General features: G+C 43.1%; 2 protein-coding genes across 39 annotated transcripts in view; one reads left to right on the top strand and one right to left on the bottom strand.

Moving 5' to 3' along the window:
• The window catches only part of LOC118392929 (acetyl-CoA carboxylase 2-like), a 57533-nt gene extending 48127 nt beyond the window's left edge, over positions 1 to 9406 (top strand). For 2 of the 38 annotated variants that reach the window (XM_035784956.2, XM_052461243.1), the window contains 11 exons: positions 422 to 565; positions 870 to 990; positions 1195 to 1291; positions 1616 to 1712; positions 5781 to 5916; positions 6252 to 6429; positions 6650 to 6762; positions 7037 to 7191; positions 7645 to 7815; positions 8182 to 8318; positions 8458 to 9406. In XM_035784956.2, the coding sequence (XP_035640849.1) occupies positions 422 to 565; positions 870 to 990; positions 1195 to 1291; positions 1616 to 1712; positions 5781 to 5916; positions 6252 to 6429; positions 6650 to 6762; positions 7037 to 7191; positions 7645 to 7815; positions 8182 to 8318; positions 8458 to 8584 (1476 nt within the window). In that variant the 3' untranslated portion in view covers positions 8585 to 9406. Of the gene's footprint in view, positions 1 to 421; positions 566 to 869; positions 991 to 1194; positions 1292 to 1615; positions 2732 to 2831; positions 2931 to 2962; positions 3496 to 3547; positions 5917 to 6251; positions 6430 to 6649; positions 6763 to 7036; positions 7192 to 7644; positions 7816 to 8181; positions 8319 to 8457 lie in introns of those variants that run through there. The other 36 variants (XR_008063832.1, XR_008063853.1, XR_008063854.1 and 33 more) reach the window with 36 other exon arrangements.
• A 1535-nt stretch (positions 9407 to 10941) lies between these two features.
• Positions 10942 to 21403, bottom strand: LOC118392930 (forkhead box protein N4-like). The gene is made up of 10 exons (XM_035784961.2): positions 20518 to 21403; positions 19682 to 19782; positions 16538 to 16722; positions 15936 to 16048; positions 15692 to 15802; positions 15235 to 15362; positions 14902 to 14998; positions 14447 to 14654; positions 13679 to 14068; positions 10942 to 13528 (listed from the first exon to the last, which is right to left on the bottom strand). The coding sequence occupies exons 2-10, from the start codon at positions 19759 to 19761 to the stop codon at positions 13269 to 13271; spliced, it is 1572 nt and encodes a 523-aa protein (XP_035640854.1). The 5' UTR covers positions 19762 to 19782; positions 20518 to 21403; the 3' UTR covers positions 10942 to 13268.
• Between the last annotated feature and the right edge of the window lie 869 nt (positions 21404 to 22272).

Below are 22272 nucleotides of genomic sequence, written 5' to 3' on the forward strand. Positions count from 1 at the left end.
AATGGTAATTTGAGACCATATCAGCAGTGGACTGACAAGGAATATATCAAAATATGTTTTTTGGCTAAAATACCCCTTTTAAGAAGAATCGTATTTCATAAATAGTGGAACTATTACTTTAAAAAAAAAAACTACTTTAAATAACCATTAATGCCTTCAGCTTTTCAACCACTTGGACGGCAGGTAGCCTAGTGGTTAGATTGTTGGGCCAGTAGCCCCACTGTTCCCCGGGCCGCAAAGAAGTGGATGTTGATATTGGCAGCCCCCCGCACCTCTCTGATTAAGTTGAATGCATTCAGTTGTACAACTGACTAGGTATCCGCCTTTCCCTGTTGCACAGCATCCGAACCGGATGATTGTAATCCACTGGATATGTGGTGTTTTTTCAGTTTCGTTGACAGTGGAGCTGTTTTCATTGCAGGTCCTGGGCCGAGAGGTGTACACCTCCAACAACCAGCTGGGAGGCATCCAGATCATGCACAACAATGGCGTGACACACAGCACGGTGCCTGATGACTTCGAGGGCGTTTTCACGATCCTGCAGTGGCTCTCCTTTATGCCAAAGGTACATTCTAAGAAGAGAAAGAACATCCTAGCCTGATCCCAGATCTGAGTCTATATTCATAAAGCTTTTCCCGAGTAGTAGTGCTGATCTAGGATCAGGTCCCCCCTGTTCATATAATCGGATTCATTATGATCTAACAGGCAAAACGAATCCTAGATCAGCAGTTATACTCTGAGACGCCAAGTTGGCAAGACCGCACAAATAGATGTGTGGGACCAGGCAAAATATGTCCGGTAAGAGGTCGAACTCAGCCGACCAACCCCCAGATAGAAGATCTCAGAACATTGTTCTACTCTGGTTTCAGAACAAGCACTCTCCGGTACCGGTGATCCCACCCAAGGACCCAGTGGAGAGGGAGATTGAGTTCACCCCCACCAAGGCTCCCTATGACCCCCGCTGGCTACTGGCCGGGAGGCCCCACCCCAGTAAGACATACTCTGCAGAATACAAAACCCTCTTAACTCTGCCCAGATTCTATTTCCCCATGGATATATCACTATCATTTTGATGCCACGGTGTAGTGTACTGTATTTTGAATCAAACCAAAACTATTTAAAGTGCATTAAAGAAATGCAACACACTTTACATATTAATGTGGACGACTAAATCAACTCTGTGTGTGTGTTTAGCTGCGAAAGGAGCCTGGCAGAGTGGATTCTGTGACCATGGCTCCTTCATGGAGGTGCTGGGATCTTGGGCCCAGACAGTAGTGGTAGGCAGAGCCAGGTACGCACAATAGCAACTTGTAATCCTAGAATTCTGTGATAGAAATGCTTACAGAAGACATACGAGTAAAAGTTAACGTCTGCAGGCACAATGCATTATGATGAAATTCTAATGCATTTGAATCCTTACTAAATTACCAGCCATTTTGAGTCAGTAGAAAATGTTTGCTACATAGAGAGAGACATTTGAAGTGTTATAATATGACATAAAGGTCCATACATGTTGACAATATGTAAAGCATCATACCTACAGGATATGGAACCCCTGAGATGTTAGTGCTCGGAACGTAAATTAACAACTAACTTGTAACAAAAAACATCACAGGTTAGGAGGGATTCCTATTGGTGTCATCGCAGTGGAAACACGCACCGTTGAGGTGGCTATCCCGGCCGATCCAGCCAACTTGGACTCTGAGGCCAGAGTGAGTGGCTTAGTGTCCACATTGTACACTGAGTGTACAGAACATTAGGAACACCTGCTCTTTCCATGACATAGACCGACCAGGTGAAAGCTATCATTCCTTATTGATGTCACTTGTTAAATCCACTTCAATCAGTGTGTAGATGAAGGGGAGAAGACAGGTTAAAGAAGGATTTTTAAGCCTTGAGATAATTGAGACATGGATTGTGTGTGAAATTCAGAGGGTGAATGAGCAAGACAAAAGATTTAAGTGTCTTTGAACGGGGTATGGTAGTAGGTGCCAGGCGCACCGGTTTGAGTGTGTCAAGAACTGCACCGCTGCTGGGTTTTTAATGCTCAACCGTTTCCAATGTGTATCAAGAAGGGTCCAGAAAGGACACCCTGCCAACACGACACAACTGTGGGAAGCATTGGCGTCAATATGGGTCAGCATCCCTGTGTAACGCTTTCTACACATTGTAGTCCATACCCAGAATAATTGAGGCTGTTCTGAGGGCAAAAGGGGGTGCAACTCAATGTTAGGAAGGTGTTCAAGTTTTAATGTCACATGCACAAGTACAGTGAAATGCCTTTCTTGCAAACTCAAAACCCAACAATGGAATAAACAATAACAATGTATTACTAGAAAAAAACACGAGAAATAAGAATAGGAAATATGTTATATACAATAAAGTAAGTAAGTAAGCACACTATATACAGGAAATATTTAATAAAGTCAGTTCCAATACCATATTTACATGTGCAGGGATACTGGAGTGATGGAGGTAGATATGTATAGAGGTAAGGTGACAGGGATACTGGAGTGATGGAGGTAGATGTGTATAGAGGTAAGGTGACAGGGATACTGGAGTGATGGAGGTAGATGTGTATAGAGGTAAGGTGACAGGGATACTGGAGTGATGGAGGTAGATATGTATAGAGGTAAGGTGACAGGGATACTGGAGTGATGGAGGTAGATATGTATAGAGGTAAGGTGACAGGGATACTGGAGTGATGGAGGTAGATATGTATAGAGGTAAGGTGACAGGACAGGGATACTGGAGTGATGGAGGTAGATATGTATAGAGGTAAGGTGACAGGGATACTGGAGTGATGGAGGTAGATGTAGATATGTATAGAGGTAAGGTGACAGGGATACTGGAGTGATGGAGGTAGATATGTATAGAGGTAAGGTGACAGGGATACTGGAGTGATGGAGGTAGATATGTATAGAGGTAAGGTGACAGGGATACTGGAGTGACAGGGATGGAGGTAGATGTGTATAGAGGTAAGGTGACAGGGATACTGGAGTGATGGAGGTAGATATGTATAGAGGTAAGGTGACAGGGATACTGGAGTGATGGAGGTAGATATGTATAGAGGTAAGGTGACAGGGATACTGGAGTGATGGAGGTAGATATGTATAGAGGTAAGGTGACAGGGATACTGGAGTGATGGAGGTAGATATGTATAGAGGTAAGGTGACAGGGATACTGGAGTGATGGAGGTAGATATGTATAGAGGTAAGGTGACAGGGATACTGGAGTGATGGAGGTAGATATGTATAGAGGTAAGGTGACAGGGATACTGGAGTGATGGAGGTAGATATGTATAGAGGTAAGGTGACAGGGATACTGGAGTGATGGAGGTAGATGTGTATAGAGGTAAGGTGACAGGGATACTGGAGTGATGGAGGTAGATATGTATAGAGGTAAGGTGACAGGGATACTGGAGTGATGGAGGTAGATATGTATAGAGGTAAGGTGACAGGGATACTGGAGTGATGGAGGTAGATGTGTATAGAGGTAAGGTGACAGGGGTACTGGAGTGATGGAGGTAGATATGTTTAGGGGTAAGGTGACAGGGATATTGGAGTGGTGGAGGTAGATATGTTTAGGGGTAAGGTGACAGGGATACTGGAGTGATGGAGGTAGATATGTATAGAGGTAAGGTGACAGGGATACTGGAGTGATGGAGGTAGATATGTTTAGGGGTAAGGTGACAGGGATACTGGAGTGATGGAGGTAGATATGTATAGAGGTAAGGTGACATGGATACTGGAGTGATGGAGGTAGATATGTATAGAGGTAAGGTGACAGGGATACTGGAGTGATGGAGGTAGATATGTTTAGGGGTAAGGTGACAGGGATACTGGAGTGATGGAGGTAGATATGTATAGAGGTAAGGTGACAGGGATACTGGAGTGATGGAGGTAGATGTGTATAGAGGTAAGGTGACAGGGATACTGGAGTGATGGAGGTAGATATGTATAGAGGTACGGTGACAGGGATACTGGAGTGATGGAGGTAGATATGTATAGAGGTAAGGTGACAGGGATACTGGAGTGATGGAGGTAGATGTGTATAGAGGTAAGGTGACAGGGATACTGGAGTGATGGAGGTAGATATGTTTAGAGGTAAGGTGACAGGGATACTGGAGTGATGGAGGTAGATATGTATAGAGGTAAGGTGACAGGGATTTTGGAGTGATGGAGGTAGATATGTATAGAGGTAAGGTGACAGGGATACTGGAGTGATGGAGGTAGATATGTATAGAGGTAAGGTGACAGGGATACTGGAGTGATGGAGGTAGATATGTTTAGGGGTAAGGTGACAGGGATACTGGAGTGATGGAGGTAGATATGTATAGAGGTAAGGTGACAGGGATACTGGAGTGATGGAGGTAGATATGTATAGAGGTAAGGTGACAGGGATACTGGAGTGATGGAGGTAGATATGTTTAGAGGTAAGGTGACAGGGATACTGGAGTGATGGAGGTAGATATGTTTAGGGGTAAGGTGACAGGGATACTGGAGTGATGGAGGTAGATATGTATAGAGGTAAGGTGACAGGGATACTGGAGTGATGGAGGTAGATGTGTATAGAGGTAAGGTGACAGGGATACTGGAGTGATGGAGGTAGATATGTATAGAGGTAAGGTGACAGGGATATTGGAGTGATGGAGGTAGATATGTATAGAGGTAAGGTGACAGGGATACTGGAGTGATGGAGGTAGATATGTATAGAGGTAAGGTGACAGGGATACTGGAGTGATGGAGGTAGATATGTATAGAGGTAAGGTGACAGGGATATTGGAGTGATGGAGGTAGATATGTATAGAGGTAAGGTGACAGGGATACTGGAGTGATGGAGGTAGATATGTATAGAGGTAAGGTGACAGGGATATTGGAGTGATGGAGGTAGATATGTATAGAGGTAAGGTGACAGGGATACTGGAGTGATGGAGGTAGATATGTATAGAGGTAAGGTGACAGGGATACTGGAGTGATGGAGGTAGATATGTTTAGGGGTAAGGTGACAGGGATACTGGAGTGATGGAGGTAGATATGTTTAGGGGTAAGGTGACAGGGATACTGGAGTGATGGAGGTAGATATGTTTAGGGGTAAGGTGACAGGGATACTGGAGTGATGGAGGTAGATATGTTTAGGGGTAAGGTGACAGGGATACTGGAGTGATGGAGGTAGATATGTTTAGGGGTAAGGTGCCAGGGATACTGGAGTGATGGAGGTAGATATGTATAGGTGTAAGGTGACTAGGCAAGAGGATAGAAGATAAACAGAGTAGCAGCAGCTTGTATGTGAGTGGGTGTCCGAGTGTTTAGAGGCTCTGTGAGTGTGCACAGAGACATAGCAAAGATTGAGTTAAAGGATCAATAAAGCTACATTTTTATCAGTCATATTGCTTGGGGATAGAAGCTGTTGAAGAGCCTGTTGGTGTCAGACGTGGTAGACCGGTACCGCTTTTCATGCGGCAGCAGAGAAAATTGTCTATGGCTTGGGTGGTTGGAGGTCTATATATAGAGGTCCTGGATGGCAGGGAGCTCAGCCTCAGTGATGTACTGTCCGCACAACCCTCTGTTTTGTACACCTAGTGTATGTTGTGTCCTTTAATGATTACGTAATGGACCTGCTTGTGTCATATGCCAAGGGGACCTGTTTGTAAGCCGTCATTAATAAAGTTTTGATGCCTTCGATCATTTAGAAAATAAATACATGATCTGACAAGGTAACACAGACTGAAATGCCAGCTACACCAGAGTGTAATATCCCTCTCTGTGCGTTCCTCTCAGCTGGTGCAACAGGCTGGCCAGGTGTGGTTCCCGGACTCAGCCTTTAAGACGGCCCAGGCCATCCGTGACTTCAACCGCGAGCGGCTGCCTCTGATGGTGTTCGCCAACTGGAGAGGCTTTTCCGGGGGAATGAAAGGTACAGACTGGCAGACCTGGGTTCAAATACAACATAAAATAATTTCAAATACTGTATCTGTGCCTGATTGAGCTTGCCTGTTTTAAGGGAACCAATAGAAAAGTCTAGAAAAGTGCAAAGAATGCCCATCTGGCAGATTAAAGTAAAGCTCAAAATATTTAAAACATTTCAAATAGTATTTGAACCCAGGTTTGGTACTGACTGGAACAATAACTGCCACTAAAACACCCCAGCATTTAATGAATAAAATAAAACCATAACTTCGCGTCCATTTCTCTCAGCATTTATAGAATAAAATAAAACCACAAGTGCAAGTCCGTTTCTCTCTCTCTTAGACATGTACGACCAGGTGCTGAAGTTCGGTGCCTACATCGTTGATGGCCTGCGGGAGTTTCGCCAGCCCGTGTTGATCTACATCCCGCCGCACGCCGAGCTGAGAGGGGGATCCTGGGTAGTGATCGACCCCACCATCAACCCTCTGTGCATGGAGCTCTACGCAGACAAGGAGAGCAGGTGGGCCTTTTTACATTTACACAGGATAGAAGCTTCCCTGCATTGTGAATGAGTTGCTCTCTTACTCACTCTCTTTCTCTCTCTCTTCATCTTTACCCTCCCCTTATCTTCCCTCTCCGCTCCTCTTCTCTCTCTCTCTTCATCTTTACCCTCCCCTTATCTTCCCTCTCCGCTCCTCTTCTCTCTCTCTCTCTGTCTGTCTCTCACTCTCCCTGTCCAGGGGTGGCGTGCTCGAGGCAGAGGGCACTGTTGAGATTAAGTATCGCAGGAAAGACCTGTTGAAGACCATGCGCCGAATCGACTCAATCTACGCCGTTCTGGCTGAAAAGCTTGGTAAACTCTTACAACAGTACCTGTAGTTTCACCCATATCTACAATAGGCATTATGTTTTTTTTTCACTAGCATTATAACAATTGTTGAAGTTTTGGCATGTTTAGAGTAAAAGGAGTATGTCAACTATTAAAAAACAACAACTGGTTCGTTAGGCACCAAACAAAAATAATCAGACTGAAGCAGGATAAGACTACCTGGATTTGTCCAATAAGAAACAAACCTTTTCTGCTTTCCATTGGAGACACTGGCTGATAAATCCTCTTGACTGACCAGGTACACCCGAGCTGACGGACCAACAGCGGCGGGACCTGGAGGCCAAGCTGAGTGCCAGAGAGGAGTTCCTACTGCCCATTTACCACCAGGTGGCAGTGCAGTTTGTGGACCTCCACGACACTCCTGGTAGGATGCAGGAGAAGGGCGCCATCACGGTAAGAATCAACTTTCCTCTCTGTATTTTCAACAACACTCTCTGTGTTATGATAGTCAATCAAACAAGAGAAGGTCCCAGAGCCAACACTGCAAAGCAAAATAAAGTTGAAGGAAATCACAAGTGGAGCACATGGGCTGGCAGGAGATGCATGTGTCATGGCCAGTCCTATTCTCTGTACCTGCAATGGGACAGGGGCATTAGTGTCCCTCCCTCTCACTCTATTGTCTGTGTAACCCAGGGGTGGTCTGTGTAACCCGGAGGTGGTCTGTGTAACCCGGGGGTGGTCTGTGTAACCCGGGGGTGGTCTGTGTAACCCGGGGGTGGTCTGTGTAACCCGGAGGTGGTCTGTGTAACCTGGAGTTGGTCTGTGTAACCCGGGGGTGGTCTGTGTAACCCGGGGGTGGTCTGTGTAACCCGGGGGTGGTCTGTGTAACCCGGTGGTCACATGCAGGACATCCTGGACTGGAAGAACGTGCGGAGCTTCTTCTACTGGCGTCTGCGGCGCCTCCTGCTGGAGGGCGTGGTGAAGTGTGAGGTCCTGCAGGCCAACCCAGAGCTGAGTGACGGACACATCCAGTCCATGCTGCGCCGCTGGTTTGTGGAGACTGAGGGAACAGTCCAGGTATGGACGTCACAACTTAATGTCTCCGTTCATGTCATACAAGTGGTGTTATGCTATTATAGTGTAGTAGCCCTGTCTGAAACATGTAGCCCTGTCTGAAACATGTAGCCCTGTCTGAAACATGTAGCCCTGTCTGAAACATGTAGCCCTGTCTGAAACATGTAGCCCTGTCTGAAACATGTAGCCCTGTCTGAAACATGTAGCCCTGTCTGAAACATGTCCTAATTGTCACCCTCTGACCATAAGGAGTTATTTTTGATCCAATGTTTAAGATGTTGGGTTACTGCGTGGGATACACAATCTATTTAACTACAATCCATTATGTGGAGAAGTGTTTTAGAGTGAGATTCTGTGCCTCATTTCCAGGCGTACCTTTGGGACAACAACAAAGCGGTGGTGGAGTGGCTGGAGAAACATTTGACCAAAGAGGACGGCACACGATCAGCCATCAGAGAGAACATCAAGTACCTGAAGAGGGACCACGCCTTAAAACACATCCGCAGGTACACACACACACACATACACACACACACACACACACACACACATACACACACACGCGCGCATGCACTTGAATGTACTGTGTGTATATGGTGGCAACTACCTGTAATCCTATTGTGTATACTGTGTTTGCTATTCTAGCCTGGTGCAGGCCAATCCTGAGTTGACCATGGACTGCATCATCCACATGAGCCAGACCATCACTCCGTCCCAGAGGGCCAAGATTTCCCACCTGCTGGCCACGATGGACGGCACGGCCCCCAGTTAAACTGCAGGTCTGAGCTGAGCTGCCTGACGCCTTACACAAGACATCTATGTAGTTGTCCCATACGAGAGAGACTAGAGAAGTAGACATGTGGACCCTAGGGCCAGCATCTTCTCCAGTGCATCCTACTTTCTGTTGTAATCAGGTGACCCAATAAAGCTAAGACTAAAGCTTGTCTTATTCTCAGGGTTAGGGCTAGTTAGTGCTACTCACACACTGTAACCAGGCACTGCAGAGATTCACCCTGCCACTGCACATGTACTACATGCTGTGATTGGACATGTTTAGGATGTTCCAAGCAGGCCTGGGTTCAAATACTATCTCAGATCATTTCAAATACTGTATTTGAGCTTGCCTGTTCCAATCGAACCAATAGAAAGTGATCAAAGGTACAAACCACACCCACCTGATACTACAGGCAGGCAAAAAAATGGTCTGGTTCCATGTAGCGGTTGACATTGCTGTGATCAGAGGGAACCGCCACTACTCACTGGCATTTCAAATGCACATTATCAATAGGATGGGAAAACCCATATATTTAAAAATGGATTGAATGGATTGAACCATGGGCCTTTTTGTCAGTATTCTAATAAAGATTCTCATTGCTATTATTTTGAATGTACGGCATACTGTACTAATTAAACCAAAGGTTAGTTTTTAGGTCAGTGTCATCTTTAAAAGCCTAACTATGTGCAATTCGAAAGTCAGGTAAAAGCTTTTTTTGTACTTAACGTTACCACCCGGTGTTTATTCTTGTACCCTTGAATTTCTTTCTTTTATTATTGGTGTTTGACTGAATTAGAAATACACCTGTGTTTTTCCTGAGTCATTTCATTTGTATTTTTTTGTTGTCAATTGCTAAGTTTCCATCCAATTGGCGACAGATTTTCATGCTAATATTCTAAACTTAGCATAAAAACAATATGTGCATTTTCCCACCAGAGATGTGTTTCCATCACATTGACTTGGTGCAGATAAAAGGCTGTGTGTGATGAGGTATGCACAAAAAATGGACTTTTGCTGTTAAATTCCCATTTACCGAATTTAAATTTAAAAAAATGTTAAATGGGTTTCCGTCAGATTTTCAACTTTACTGATGTTTTTTTTATTTATATATAGCGAATGTGCTCATTCAGATCGAATCATTTGCATGCTAGCCAACAACTCTCAGATATACAGTGCAGGTAGGCTACCTACATGATGAGATTATCATGGACAAAAGAGTGAGATCATTTTGATTTGTCAAATGGCAGCCAAGCTTTGATTATCATGTCACCAGAATAAGACCCTCAATATTTATTGGAAAGGAGCATCAAGTTCATCACCGTGCAGTTTCACCACCCTGTGAAGTTCATCATCATTAATCTGTAGCCTAATTAACTGCATGCTTTCCCAACCAGTCTAGTGGGAGGACCACACAACATGTCATCACATGACTCCAAGTTTACTTTGATATGATGGTTATTGTAGCAATATTTATGCATAAAGCCATTTCCACTGCACTTTCTTGCATAATACATTTTACAGACACAAAAATAACCCACCTGATAATAACCCACCTTATAATAACCCACCTGATAATAACCCACCTTATAATAACCCACCTTATAATAACCCACCTGATAATAACCCACCTGATAATAACCCACCTGATAATAACCCACCTTATAATAACCCACCTTATAATAACCCACCTTATAATAACCCACCTGATAATAACCCACCTGATAATAACCCACCTTATAATAACCCACCTTATAATAACCCACCTGATAATAACCCACCTGATAATAACCCACCTGATAATAACCCACCTGATAATAACCCACCTTATAATAACCCACCTGATAATAACCCACCTTATAATAACCCCGTATTTTGTTTTTGACATTTGTGAAGTTTACCTACAAATTTGCATCAGGCCTTTTGTCACCTTTCTTATCCAACATGTACTTTACTCGCATAAAAAGGTTGGATGGAAACCTGGTTATTGATGGTGTATACATGGTGTGTAGTCTGGCTGAACAATCTAAATGCCACTAGATAAATTCACACCCATAGTACTTGTATGGTGCTCATTTTTGAACAAATGGACACCTAAAGAAGATGATGATTTATGCTATCTTTTTGTATGTGATATGAATACGTGTACATGTTTTCATTGTGTTTAATAGAATCCTGATTGTTTCTTAAACTCAGGTGAACAGGGGCAGACAACGGTGCAATGGATAAAATATCAGATATCCATTTGAAATTGTGTTAATAATATATATAAAATATCTGCTATTTTGTGTACGTAACCCTAATAAGAGGTAAAGTAAATACATTTAATGAATCTATTTTCAGCACAAAACTGAAACTGATTTACCCATTGTGATTTTATTGTTTTTCTGTCATTTTAAAGTACATGTAGCCTGACAGTCATAAAAAATCACTTCAATGATGAATTCAGAATTTGACTAATTTTAGCATATTTTCCAATGCTAACCTGTTTTGGAATGTATGGGTAAATACTGTTTAAGAAACAAAAGCTTTTCTGTGGAGATAGAAGGGATTTGAAACATACAAATATATACAGTAAACCGTGTTTGATAAATTCCTCCCTTTCTCCAATATAAATAAAACATCACAGTAATACTTCCTAAGATGATACAGACAACAGATAAAGAACAGGGAACTTAACAGTATCATGGTAAGGCTTACAAACACAGGAATGCCAATGGTACTAGCAGATGGTAAGTTAGTAGTTGGTGTACTACAGGGTAGCACAGCTTCTTGAGTCTTTGCTTGGCAAAGCTCCACCAGAGATGTCCGTATATTTTTGTCAATTTTCTCCTAATTTGAGTTTCCCTCTTAGCCGCCATTGGTTACTCCTCTTGCTTACAGTACACAGTACCTTCGGAAAGTATTCCAACCCCTTGACTTTTTCTACATTTTGTTACGTTATAGCCTAATTCTAAAATGTATTAAATATATATATTTTTTCACCAATCTACACTCAATACCCCATAATGACAAAGCGAAAACAGATTTTTTTTGCAAATGTATAGAAAAACAAAAACAGAAATACCTTATTTACATAAGTATTAAAACCTTTTGATATGAGACTTGAAATTGAGCTCAGGTGCATCCTGTTTCCATGAATCATCCTTGAGATTCCACCTGTGGTAAATTCAATTGATTGGACATGATATGGAAAGGCACACACCTGTCTATATAAGGTCCCACTGTTGACAGTGCATGTCAGAGCCAAAAACAAGCCATGAGGTCGAAGGAATTGTCCGTAGAGCTCCGAGACAGGATAGTGTCGAGGCACAGAACTGGAGAAGGGTACCAGAACATGCAGCATTGAAGATCCCCAAGAACACAGTGGCCTCCATCATTCTTAAATGGAAGAAGTTTGGAACCACCAAGATTATTCCTAGAGCTGGCCGCCCGCCTAAACTGAGCAATCGGGGGAGAAGGGCCTTGGTCAGGGAGGTGACCAAGAACCCAATAGTTACTCTGACAGCTCTAGAGTTCCTCTGTGGAGATGGGGAGAACCTTCCAGAAGGACAACCATCTCTGCAGGACTCCACCAATCAGGCCTTTATGGTAGAGTGGCCAGACGGAAGCCACTTCTCAGTGAAATGGCACATAACAGCCCGCTTGGAGTTTACCAAAAAGGCACCTAAAGCCTCTCAACAAGATTGTCTGGTCTGATGAAACCAAGATTGGCCTGAATGCCAAGCGTCACATCTGGAGGAAACCTGGCACCGTCCCTACGGTGAAGCATGGTGGTGGCAGAATCATGCTGTGGGGATATTTTTCAGCGGCAGGGACTGGGAGACTTGTCAGGATCTAGGGAAATATGAACGGAGCAAAGTACAGAGAAATCCATGATGAAAACCTGCTCCAGAGCGCTCAGGACCTCAGACTGGGGTGAAGGTTTACCTTGCAACATGACAAAGTCTCTGAATGTCCTTGAGTGGCCCAGCCAGAGCCTGGACTTGAACCCGATCTAACCTCTCTGGAGAGACCTGAAAAGAGCTCTGCAGCGATGCTCCCTATCCAACCTGACAGAGCTTGAGAGGTTCTGCAGAGAAGAATGGAAGAAACTCCCCAAATACAGGTGTGCCAAGCTTGTAGCGTCATACCCAAGAAGAATCGAGGCTGTCATCGCTGCCAAAGGTGCTTCAACAAAGTCCTGAGTAAAAGGTCTGAGTACTTATGTAAATGTGATATTTCCATTTATTTATTATTTTAATTAGCAAAATTTTCCCAAAACCTGTTTTTGTTTTGTCATTATGGGGTATTGTACGTAGACTGATTTAATCAATTTAAGAATAAGGCTGTAACGTAACAAATTGTGGAAAAAGTCAAGGGGTCTGAATACTTTCCGAAGACCCTGTATGTCTGTGGTTTTTAAATTATTTTGATCAAATCAGTCTCCAAACGGACCTCTTTCTCCCATCTGAAGTAGTGGCTTGGGGACGGCAACACAAGTTGCACTGTCATTGTGGACAGAGAAAACCAATGAGGGTTCACGCTTTTCAGTCAAAGAAGATGTGGGGGGGGTTTTGGTGCCAGTAGTGGGATTGACAAGTAGAGCCTCTGTGCAAAACAAAAGAAGGTATTTTGATTCTGTTGGTGATGCATCACTACAGCTCTTGTCTTTGACTTCCACTCTGTGGTGGGGATGTTTTCATTAAAGCAGGGCGGTGATGGGCTTGCTGTTGCCTGGCGTGCCCATGTACTGGGAGGAGAGGGCGTCCAGGGTGGCGTATGAGGTGAACAGGCCCGTCGCCTGCAGGTCTGAGAAGGGCATGCTGCCTCCACTGGAGACAGGAGGGAGGCTGCCGGTCATGGCGCCCAGGTCACAGTCAGACAAACGCAGGGGAGAGTTACTGAAGGTGCCCAACGCTTCCAGGTTAAAGCTGTCGTCTTTCATCTCCTCCCACAGGTTACCTGAGGACAGAAGGAACTCATTTTGTCACGTCAATGGTCATCACTGCTTCTAAGAGACAAGAAAATGGCCAACTCCAGTGCAAAGTAACATTGGTTTGAGGATTGTTCATTTAGTATATCATGTTGTGACTAGGTGCTATAGCTACCCACCTTGTAGAGCGAAGTCCATGATGCTGGGGTCCAGTGCGTCCACCTCTGCGTTGACGTCACCGTGGAGACTGTAGAAGTCATGAGGCTGCTTGCCGGGATGCTCGGTGGCAAGAGGGCTGTGGGAGAGGTCAGGAACGGTGTGGAGGGGGGGTGTCTGGGTGGGGGATACCGAGGCCAGCCTGGCCTGGGCATTGGCCTGGAGCTGGGCATGAAGCTGGTGGTGCATGGGCAGGCACTGCAGGGACAGGGTGACCACGGGCTGGGCCTGCATCTGGCCTGGGACAGGCAGGGTTAGGCCGGACGAACAGCTGGGGAGACGGGTCATCCCGGGGTCCATGGGCTTTCGTCTGCAGCTCTCTGGCCGGTCCGTGATCAGCTTGTCCAACTCATCTGACAGAGAGGGAAAAACAGGGCAGTTTAACATCTGATGACAGACTGATGACTGTCCATTTAAAACAAAAAACTTAGCAGAGTCTAAGCATATTAGTGTCAATTGGAACATAGCCAACTGTACTGTAGCCGTGACAGTTTCCACATAGACATATAAAACTGAGGAGGAATAATCATCTTCATTGGTGGAGGGTCATGTCCTTCATTGATGGGCCGTGTTCAATAGAGCACACAATTTTTCAAAAACATTTTGCAAAGGAAAACAAAAATGAGTTCAGGTTGTTCCTCCCTGTTTCAGTCCCTTTTCCTCTATTTTGTGCCTATTGAACAGGATCCAGGTTGTGTGTGAATAGACCTCAGTCAGCCCTGTGGTCTCACCTGGGTTGGCCATGCTGCGACGGATGGCTGGCAGGTCCTTGCGCTTCCACTTCTGCATCTCCTCTTCCATCTTGTCGATCTTGGCCGGGTTCAGGGCCCAGAGGCAACCCTTACGCGAGGAGCCGCTCATCTTGTTCTCCACCTTCTCAAAGCACTTGTTTAGGGACAGGTTGTGTCGGACTGAGTTCTTCCATCCGTCTGGTGCTGTCTATAGGGAAAACAACCCCAAGGAGAGGAAGGAGACATTTAAACGACTTACTAAACACAATGCTAACTTCCATGCAACATATCTGCTTCCCCAATCACTATTGAATATTAGGCCAGTTTTCTGGACCCGGTCCTAGACTAAAAAGCATGTTCAATGGTGATTCTTCATTGAGCATGCTTTTTATTCCAGGGTTAGGCTTAAACTGGGTCCGAGAAACCAGCCCTTAGAGGATCTGCTCAAGTCTTACCTTAAAGTAGGGGAAATGCTCCTTCATAAAGCTGTAGATCTCGCTGACGGGGAGACTGCCCGTCTTGCTGTTCTTCAGAGCCATAGCAATCAAACAGCTGAGGATGGATCAAAGTAGAAAGACAATATTACCATTTAGTTATAAATCTAGGAAGTAAATACATTTCATATGGTTGATAATTAGACCAGGGTCTTGTTCATTAGGCACCAATGGGAAGAAAATTTACTAAATGGGGAACTACCTGAACTTGTCATTTTCCTTTGTGTTCCCTAGTGAACATGACCCAGGCAATACAATACTACTGTAATGCCCCTTGGCCCAGGGGAGGCTTACCTGTAGGAGTAGATGGGCTTGGGGAAAGACTTGGGCTGTAGGTCCTGGTTTTGTGGAGCCAGGCGCGGCTGGGTGAACAGGTTTTGGTTGTTGAAGGAGACATTGCTATAGAACCCAGCAGGAGAACACTGAGAGAAAATGAGAGAACAATCTAGAATATTTGTAATGTATATTATTTATTTTAAATAAAAATAGTGTTTTAATTAATGCCATATAAACATCAAACCCTTAATCAGCAGTAGGCCGTAAATGAATAGAATAATCTCTAACACTACATTAAGTTGCTCATATACCCATGTAGTAACACTGTAATTACGCTAACATTACTGTATTAATAGGTTGTTACATTGTCATTTACTAAATACTCTTTACAATACTATGTAATTATATGTAACAATTCATTTCTAATTCACAAACTGTATCCACAGCCCAGCTGTAGTAGGGATGACGTAGTTACCTGCTGGCTAGCCTGGGTCAGAGTGAAAACTTGTTGGGCTGTAGGTTGGTAGGCAGAGGCAGGGCACTGGTACCCTGGTGAGGGCTGCCCATTCATGGAGAATGGAGACATCTGTGGAATAGACCCAGGGCAACTTTAGTATATTTACTATACGATTTCATTTAGCTAGAGAATAAGCACTGATGAATAAAACAGTTTGGATACATCATATATGTATTTTTTAATGTCAGGATGCATAACTTACATTTCCGCTGTGGGGAGTGATGACGTTAATTCCCAGGGGGCTGTGCTGCATGTTGCTCTGTAGGTGGATCATGGATCCCTGTCCCCCTGCCATGGTCATGTTGTTCAGCTGAGCTGTGAGGAAGGAAGCAGTACAAAATCCAGGTCTGTCTTCAATCTCCACACATCGGCCCTGTTCCAATACTTTAGAAATGCATCCTATCTTAAGGTAAGCAAATGTGATTGGATAGGGCTGAGCAAGGCTACCACCCTATTACTTTTACCAATTTAAGTATTCTGATACATGATTGTGCTTCAAGGAAGATAAGAAGGAAGGATGCATTTGTAAAGCATTAAGACAGGGTCCATGGCCCTATCAAGTATCAGTGTAGGCCCAAGTCTATATCCCCTTATACTGCACTTTAATCATTCTATTGGTCTTGCCAGTCTCATTAGCCAGGTTGGCAGTTATGCTTCCAACTGTAATCATTTTGATCAATTTGTCCTCTTCAGCATCAGAGCCCAGAAGCACTCCTGAACTATCCAATCAGAGCGTGTGTGTGGATTTGAAATGGTGCAGGCTCCCCCAATTGGCGTGTGTGTGTGTGTTTTTGTGTGTCTCACCTGTCTGCTGCTCAAGCAGGCTGCCCCCCTGCCCCTGGGAAGGCCCGTTGAAGTCTCCTCCGCCACCACCGCGACCATCGGCCATCTGCTGCAGCCGAGGAACATCTACAGATGTGAGCCATGACAGAGACTGCAGTTCCCCAGGGAGATCCTCTTGAAGCTGGGAGGGGTCTGTGGTCAGAAGTCTGCAGGGACGGGACACAAGCAACACAACCACTCAGACACACAGCCTAGCATACAACTGTAGGATATATCCAGACCTGGATTCAAATAATAGTTGAAATCATTATTGCCATGGAAGCAAAAAAATAATCATCCCAAAAGTACAAACCCCAAAACAAATGTGTAAGTAGCCACTTCATAAATAGTATTCATACTATTCAGGTCTGGTTATATCTAGGGCAAATATACAGGACACTGACTGAATAGACACGTATTCCATTAAACCTAAAGTAATGCATCCAACATTGGTTTTGGAGAAGTGAAAATGAATCATAATCCAGGAGTATAATCTTATCTGGGATTTACCACAAGTATATTATAGAGTGCTATTTGATTAGCTAATTACTGTAATAGTAACATTATGGATAAAAAGCCAACATTCTCGTTATTATTAATCCCTCTTCAGTAACTTGCTTATGACCTTCCTCATCAACAATTTTAATGTTCTCATATACTTCCTGAGTTTTGGGAAATACAAATAAAAATAAGTGATCACTAGATTTGCAACATAACCACCAACAATGGTGATCAAGTTGTGTCAACAATGAATTCCCATACCTGTGTACAATATTTGTTAAGATTTACTGCTTCATTTGTGCTTAATCGGGGCATGGGGTGCCAATCAGCTTTTGCTCATTATTTCTTTTAGACAGGAGGGCTCTGCAGGGAGAAAAGAGAAGAATCCTCTCCAGTCGTCTCTCCACACACTTACTGTAGAATAGTTCAGTAATTGGGGTCGCTATGACGACACTCACTATTCAGTTACTTTGTGGGTCTGGAGACTGTAGGATCCCCCGATCCCCACCCCACCCCAACTGCAAACAAAATCACCCCTACATCAGGTGACTACAATCTCCCTCTACCCATTGGCTGAATCATAAATAAACAGCGCATGAGATCATTTGAAAATATGGGAGAGCGGCACATGTCGCTCTGCAACAGTTGGCCTTGTCTATTGAAAAATTATCACCTATTGTGTCCCAAACGACAAATCTGTCCAGTGGCACGTGGCCCTATTGTTTCCACCCAGACCCTTCCTTGATTGTCTCTGCCGTTTTTTTAACGTTTTTTTTTTACCAGCCCCTGAATTAATCTGTTGGAATGACAGTCCTCACACAAGAGGGACAAATAGGATGCCATCTGCTTCCCTGTCCCTCTCTCCTCACACTGTCCCCCCTCCTCCACCCAGAAGGGCAGTAGACAGGGCCCTGGGGGACTGAGGGAGGAGGATGGGGTTGATGGAGGTCAGCCCACACTGCTCACTCAGCCTGTCACCTGAATAAATGACATTTCATCCAGAGCTTTGCCTTGGCACAAGGCTTTGGACACCTTGACTGCATGTGCTAGTAAAGGCTTGTGAATAACCGTCTCTTTCAAAGCAGAGTGACAGACGCTCCTGTGAAACTGTACACCACAGGCACCACCACAGACACCTATTTCTACTTGAGCTTTGTAGTATGAGCTCCCTCTACCCCCAAAAAAGACACATGCACACATGCCTACATACATGCACACACACATGCGTGTTCTCTCTCTTTAAAAAAAACACACACACAAAAAAAAAAACGACAAATATATGCCTCACCAGCTGTAACCCTGAGTTAAGGCTTAATCCAAATAGGTAAAACACATTTTAGAGAGCACTAGTTCCAATGGAAGCATATAACAACAAGATTACTATTTTGGCCTTAAGGGATGTTCAACTCAATACAACCTAACGTGATTTGTCATTTACCTTGGCTCTAGTCGGATCCCCAAGACAGTTCTTTGGATATGTATTTTGTTTCTTTTACTTAGGTATTTGATAGTCATTGTATTTTGTCAGTATTGACATAGGGTCCCATTCATTATGAAATATGTCTAAATCACCTTACAAACAGACCAATCCAACTCATATTACAGCAGTATCCTTTCCTGAAGGACATGTCTGAACATTCTTGGGGTTCAATCCACTTTTGAATATTGTTATTGAGTTGCATCAAAGCAAAATCTGGAAGTGGATTAGGCCTATAAAATGATGACGTGACTTTTCAAAAATCTAATGTAGACACGACCTTCAGAAAGGGTACATTTGTAATATAGGATTTGGGTATTTGTATGGTGTTTTGGCCAAATGTTCTAAATGAATGAGGAATTTACTACAGCCAAGGTACAAAAATCAGGTTAGGTTGTATTTGTGAACATGAATATCTCTTCAACGATTAGTGGGATTTGATCAAAACATTTCAACTTGATTGGAAACAGTCATAGCCTATATAACACAATTGATATGTAAAACACATTCTTAATGCTTTTTCATTTTTTCCTGAAAATCTGAAAAGCATCTCTAGGCCTAAGCCAATCACCCTAAATATTTTTACAGCCATTAGGATGCCTCTTCCCTATACACCCCCACTTAACCCACAATAAAGAGCATGTTCAACGAGGCACGGCATGCTGGTCTATAGTGTCCCCCGTCTAGCACAAGTCGCACAAGCTTTCCCAGAGGTTCAATACTACACAGACCCCACTCCCACCTCCTAATTGAGAGCCACTTCTCCTCGCTAGTGACCCGGAGAGCCCCATCTCCCCCTTGGAGCCGGCGGGCCAAGAGGCTGAGTCTCACTGTGTGCCGGCAGCGGGAGTGTAAACAGAGCTGATGGTTTCTGACAGATCCATTCAGACAAAATCATTTATTCTTAGGTAGTGGGTTTTTTTCTCCCCTTTTTCATACACCACCTCCCTTAACTGAAAGAGCTGTCCATCTACCGTTGGATTAAAACTACAGTATAGGGAGTTTTTGGAAAATATATATTGGAGTTATCCTTATACCTAAACCTTTTGAATCATATTTGCCTTTTTTTTTGTTAAGTGGAGCGAACTTTACAAAGATACAACTTTGATCAAAAAGCGTATCATTGCAATTCACAAATCCAGTCTTACCTGTAATCTTGTGGAGAGGGATGATGACCTGAATTTTCTAGAACTCCTGACATCCTGGATGCAATTCCACTTTCTATCATTTCCTGGGATATTTGATAATGCTGAAACAAGGAAAAAGTGCCTCTGCATAAGACATCTAGGCTTCAATACTTGATGTAATTTAGGTTTAGACCTATTTATTTTTTTAAACAATTTGAATTTTGTTTCCTTGTTTTGTCTACTCATTATATAGGCTATGATTATGACCTTTAGATAAATAAAATATTAGCGCATCAAACAGACTACTTATGGAGGAAAATAAGTATTTATATTATGTATGATATAGTATTATGTACTACATTAATCATATAGGCTACAATGAATGCACTATTTTTAAAAATCTGAATCTGATTATGATCAGTTAATAACAATAATGATATAAGCTAATGACAATCATATCAGCTATCATGGAAAAAACATAACAATTGCAAATTAAAATAGACAACAAACAATACTTTAGATGTTTTTATACACAAGTTACAGGGGTATCAGTTCACAAATGTAGGCCTATGCTTCAAATTAATATAACATTGACGTTTCACAATACAGAAAACAAATGGATTGCTATTTAATAAGCATTGCAATTGATGAGGCTATTTATTAATATTTTTTTACTGATTAAAAAAACTAATTTTTGTGCAATCCCTAAATATAGCAGCGTTTCCCACCCTTTCTGAAATAACAACAATGACACAAAAATGAAAAGTCCTCTAATATAAATAATCCCCTCTCACTCAAAGTATCATAACTATTTGCTGACATTCATCCTTGTCATACCGGAAAAAGTTCAATCTTACCTGTTCAGGATAATCTGCAGAAAATGTTAGTTGTTGACGAGTCCGTGTAGTCTACTGTGTTTTCACTGTGCTTGCACTTGTTTCCGAAAAACCGTTTTTAAATTTCCCTCTCTGGAGCTGTCCAGCACACTGTCATGCGCAATAGGCCTACCTACCTTAACGGAGCCTGTTGTTGCTGAAAGGGCAGGTTCCTACGGGTTTGACAGCTGCTGCCAATGTAACAACTTGTAACAGACTCCCGTGGAAGACAGTACACCATCCGAATGGACAAAAAAAATATGCAGCCTGATCTCACTTTTTGTATTTACACCTAGGCTAGTATTTCCTTTAATTACTGTGATTGTGGAGTTTCTGGATAAAACAGTAGGCTATCTATCCATGGACAATGACGAATTTGAGAAAGGATGGTTTCAAAACAACACACCACTCTATAGCTGTAGCCACCCAGTAGTCTCTTTCCAATATAGTTGACAATTGTCATTGTACGGCGACATATGGTAGCATACTTGTGTGATACTTTTTGTTAGTCAGCTAAAATAAATTGTTTGGTCAAGATCGAGGCGCAGGTGCGCCTTAGATGCGTCGCTATAGACTACAATACACAACATACACAACATTAACACATCAGTCTTAATTTGAAATCAGCGCCACAAATTAAAACAAATTAATGCAAATAAAAAATAAGAGGAATAACTGCTTAAGAAAGATGTAGTCCTATAGCGTATTTGTACCCTATACAATTTCCCTTCGATATAATGTCCAGTCCTCCCAAGTTCCAGTTTTCAAGTATTCCAACATAGTAATTATTAGAGACCTTCGACTCTGGTGGTGTCTATCGCTGCTTGTTAGCGTCTGAAACGGAATGTATGTGAATTAAAAGGCGAGTGCTTGTTGACAATTTGTTTCCCCGCCGCTGCACCCGCGTCTTTCTCCGTACAACAGCGGGAAAAATAGGCTGGAAGGCGCGCAGGGGAGGTAAAGGGTACATGAGCCAAAGAAACAACAGGGCTGCAAAGTTGTCACTTGTCAGAAGAGATTTGAGCTGGTGATGTCAACCTGTGTTATGGGACACAGTATTTTGACTTCAATCTTAGCGTACTTTAGGTGACAATATACATTGGAAGTAATAGACTCTTATGGGCTAAACTGCTAAAGACAACTGCTTAGGAAAGGTGGAAAAGTTGTCTACTTCACTGTTATTTTTGTGGGTGTACCAACTTTAAAAATCTGTTGTCCACGTTTACATAAACAACTGGAATTTGAGAAACATCTTGCAAAAATTCACAACCGGAAATTAACACAAATGTCTGTGGGGATAGAGCCAGTGAAAGCAGTGTCAACCCATGGGACACCACAGATGGTAAATCATGCTGCCGCAATGGACACAATCAATGATTACATGCATGAACATAACTGACAAAATAAGGCCTTCCCCAAAGATCCAGAAAATCTAAGTCCTAGAGCCCGTGGTGTTACACTGTATAATTCACATGGCTCTACTTAGATAATTTGCCGAGGGACCACAACTCCCTTCACTGCGCCATAAAGATTTAGTAAAATAAAAAGTCTGACCATCCTGTTGTTGGAACAAGGTTAACGGCTTATTATGTTAACTGCATATTATTACGTTAAGAGAGAGGAAAAAATATGTGGAGAGAAATTATGTTGAGATAAATCATTTTGAGAAAATGGAGAGAAAAAAAGTACTAAAATGTACTGTAGTGTCACAGTGGTAAATGTAACAAAACATTTAGA

The sequence above is a fragment of the Oncorhynchus keta genome, chromosome 14, assembly GCF_023373465.1.
Source record: "Oncorhynchus keta strain PuntledgeMale-10-30-2019 chromosome 14, Oket_V2, whole genome shotgun sequence".
NCBI classification, from domain to species: domain Eukaryota; kingdom Metazoa; phylum Chordata; class Actinopteri; order Salmoniformes; family Salmonidae; genus Oncorhynchus; species Oncorhynchus keta.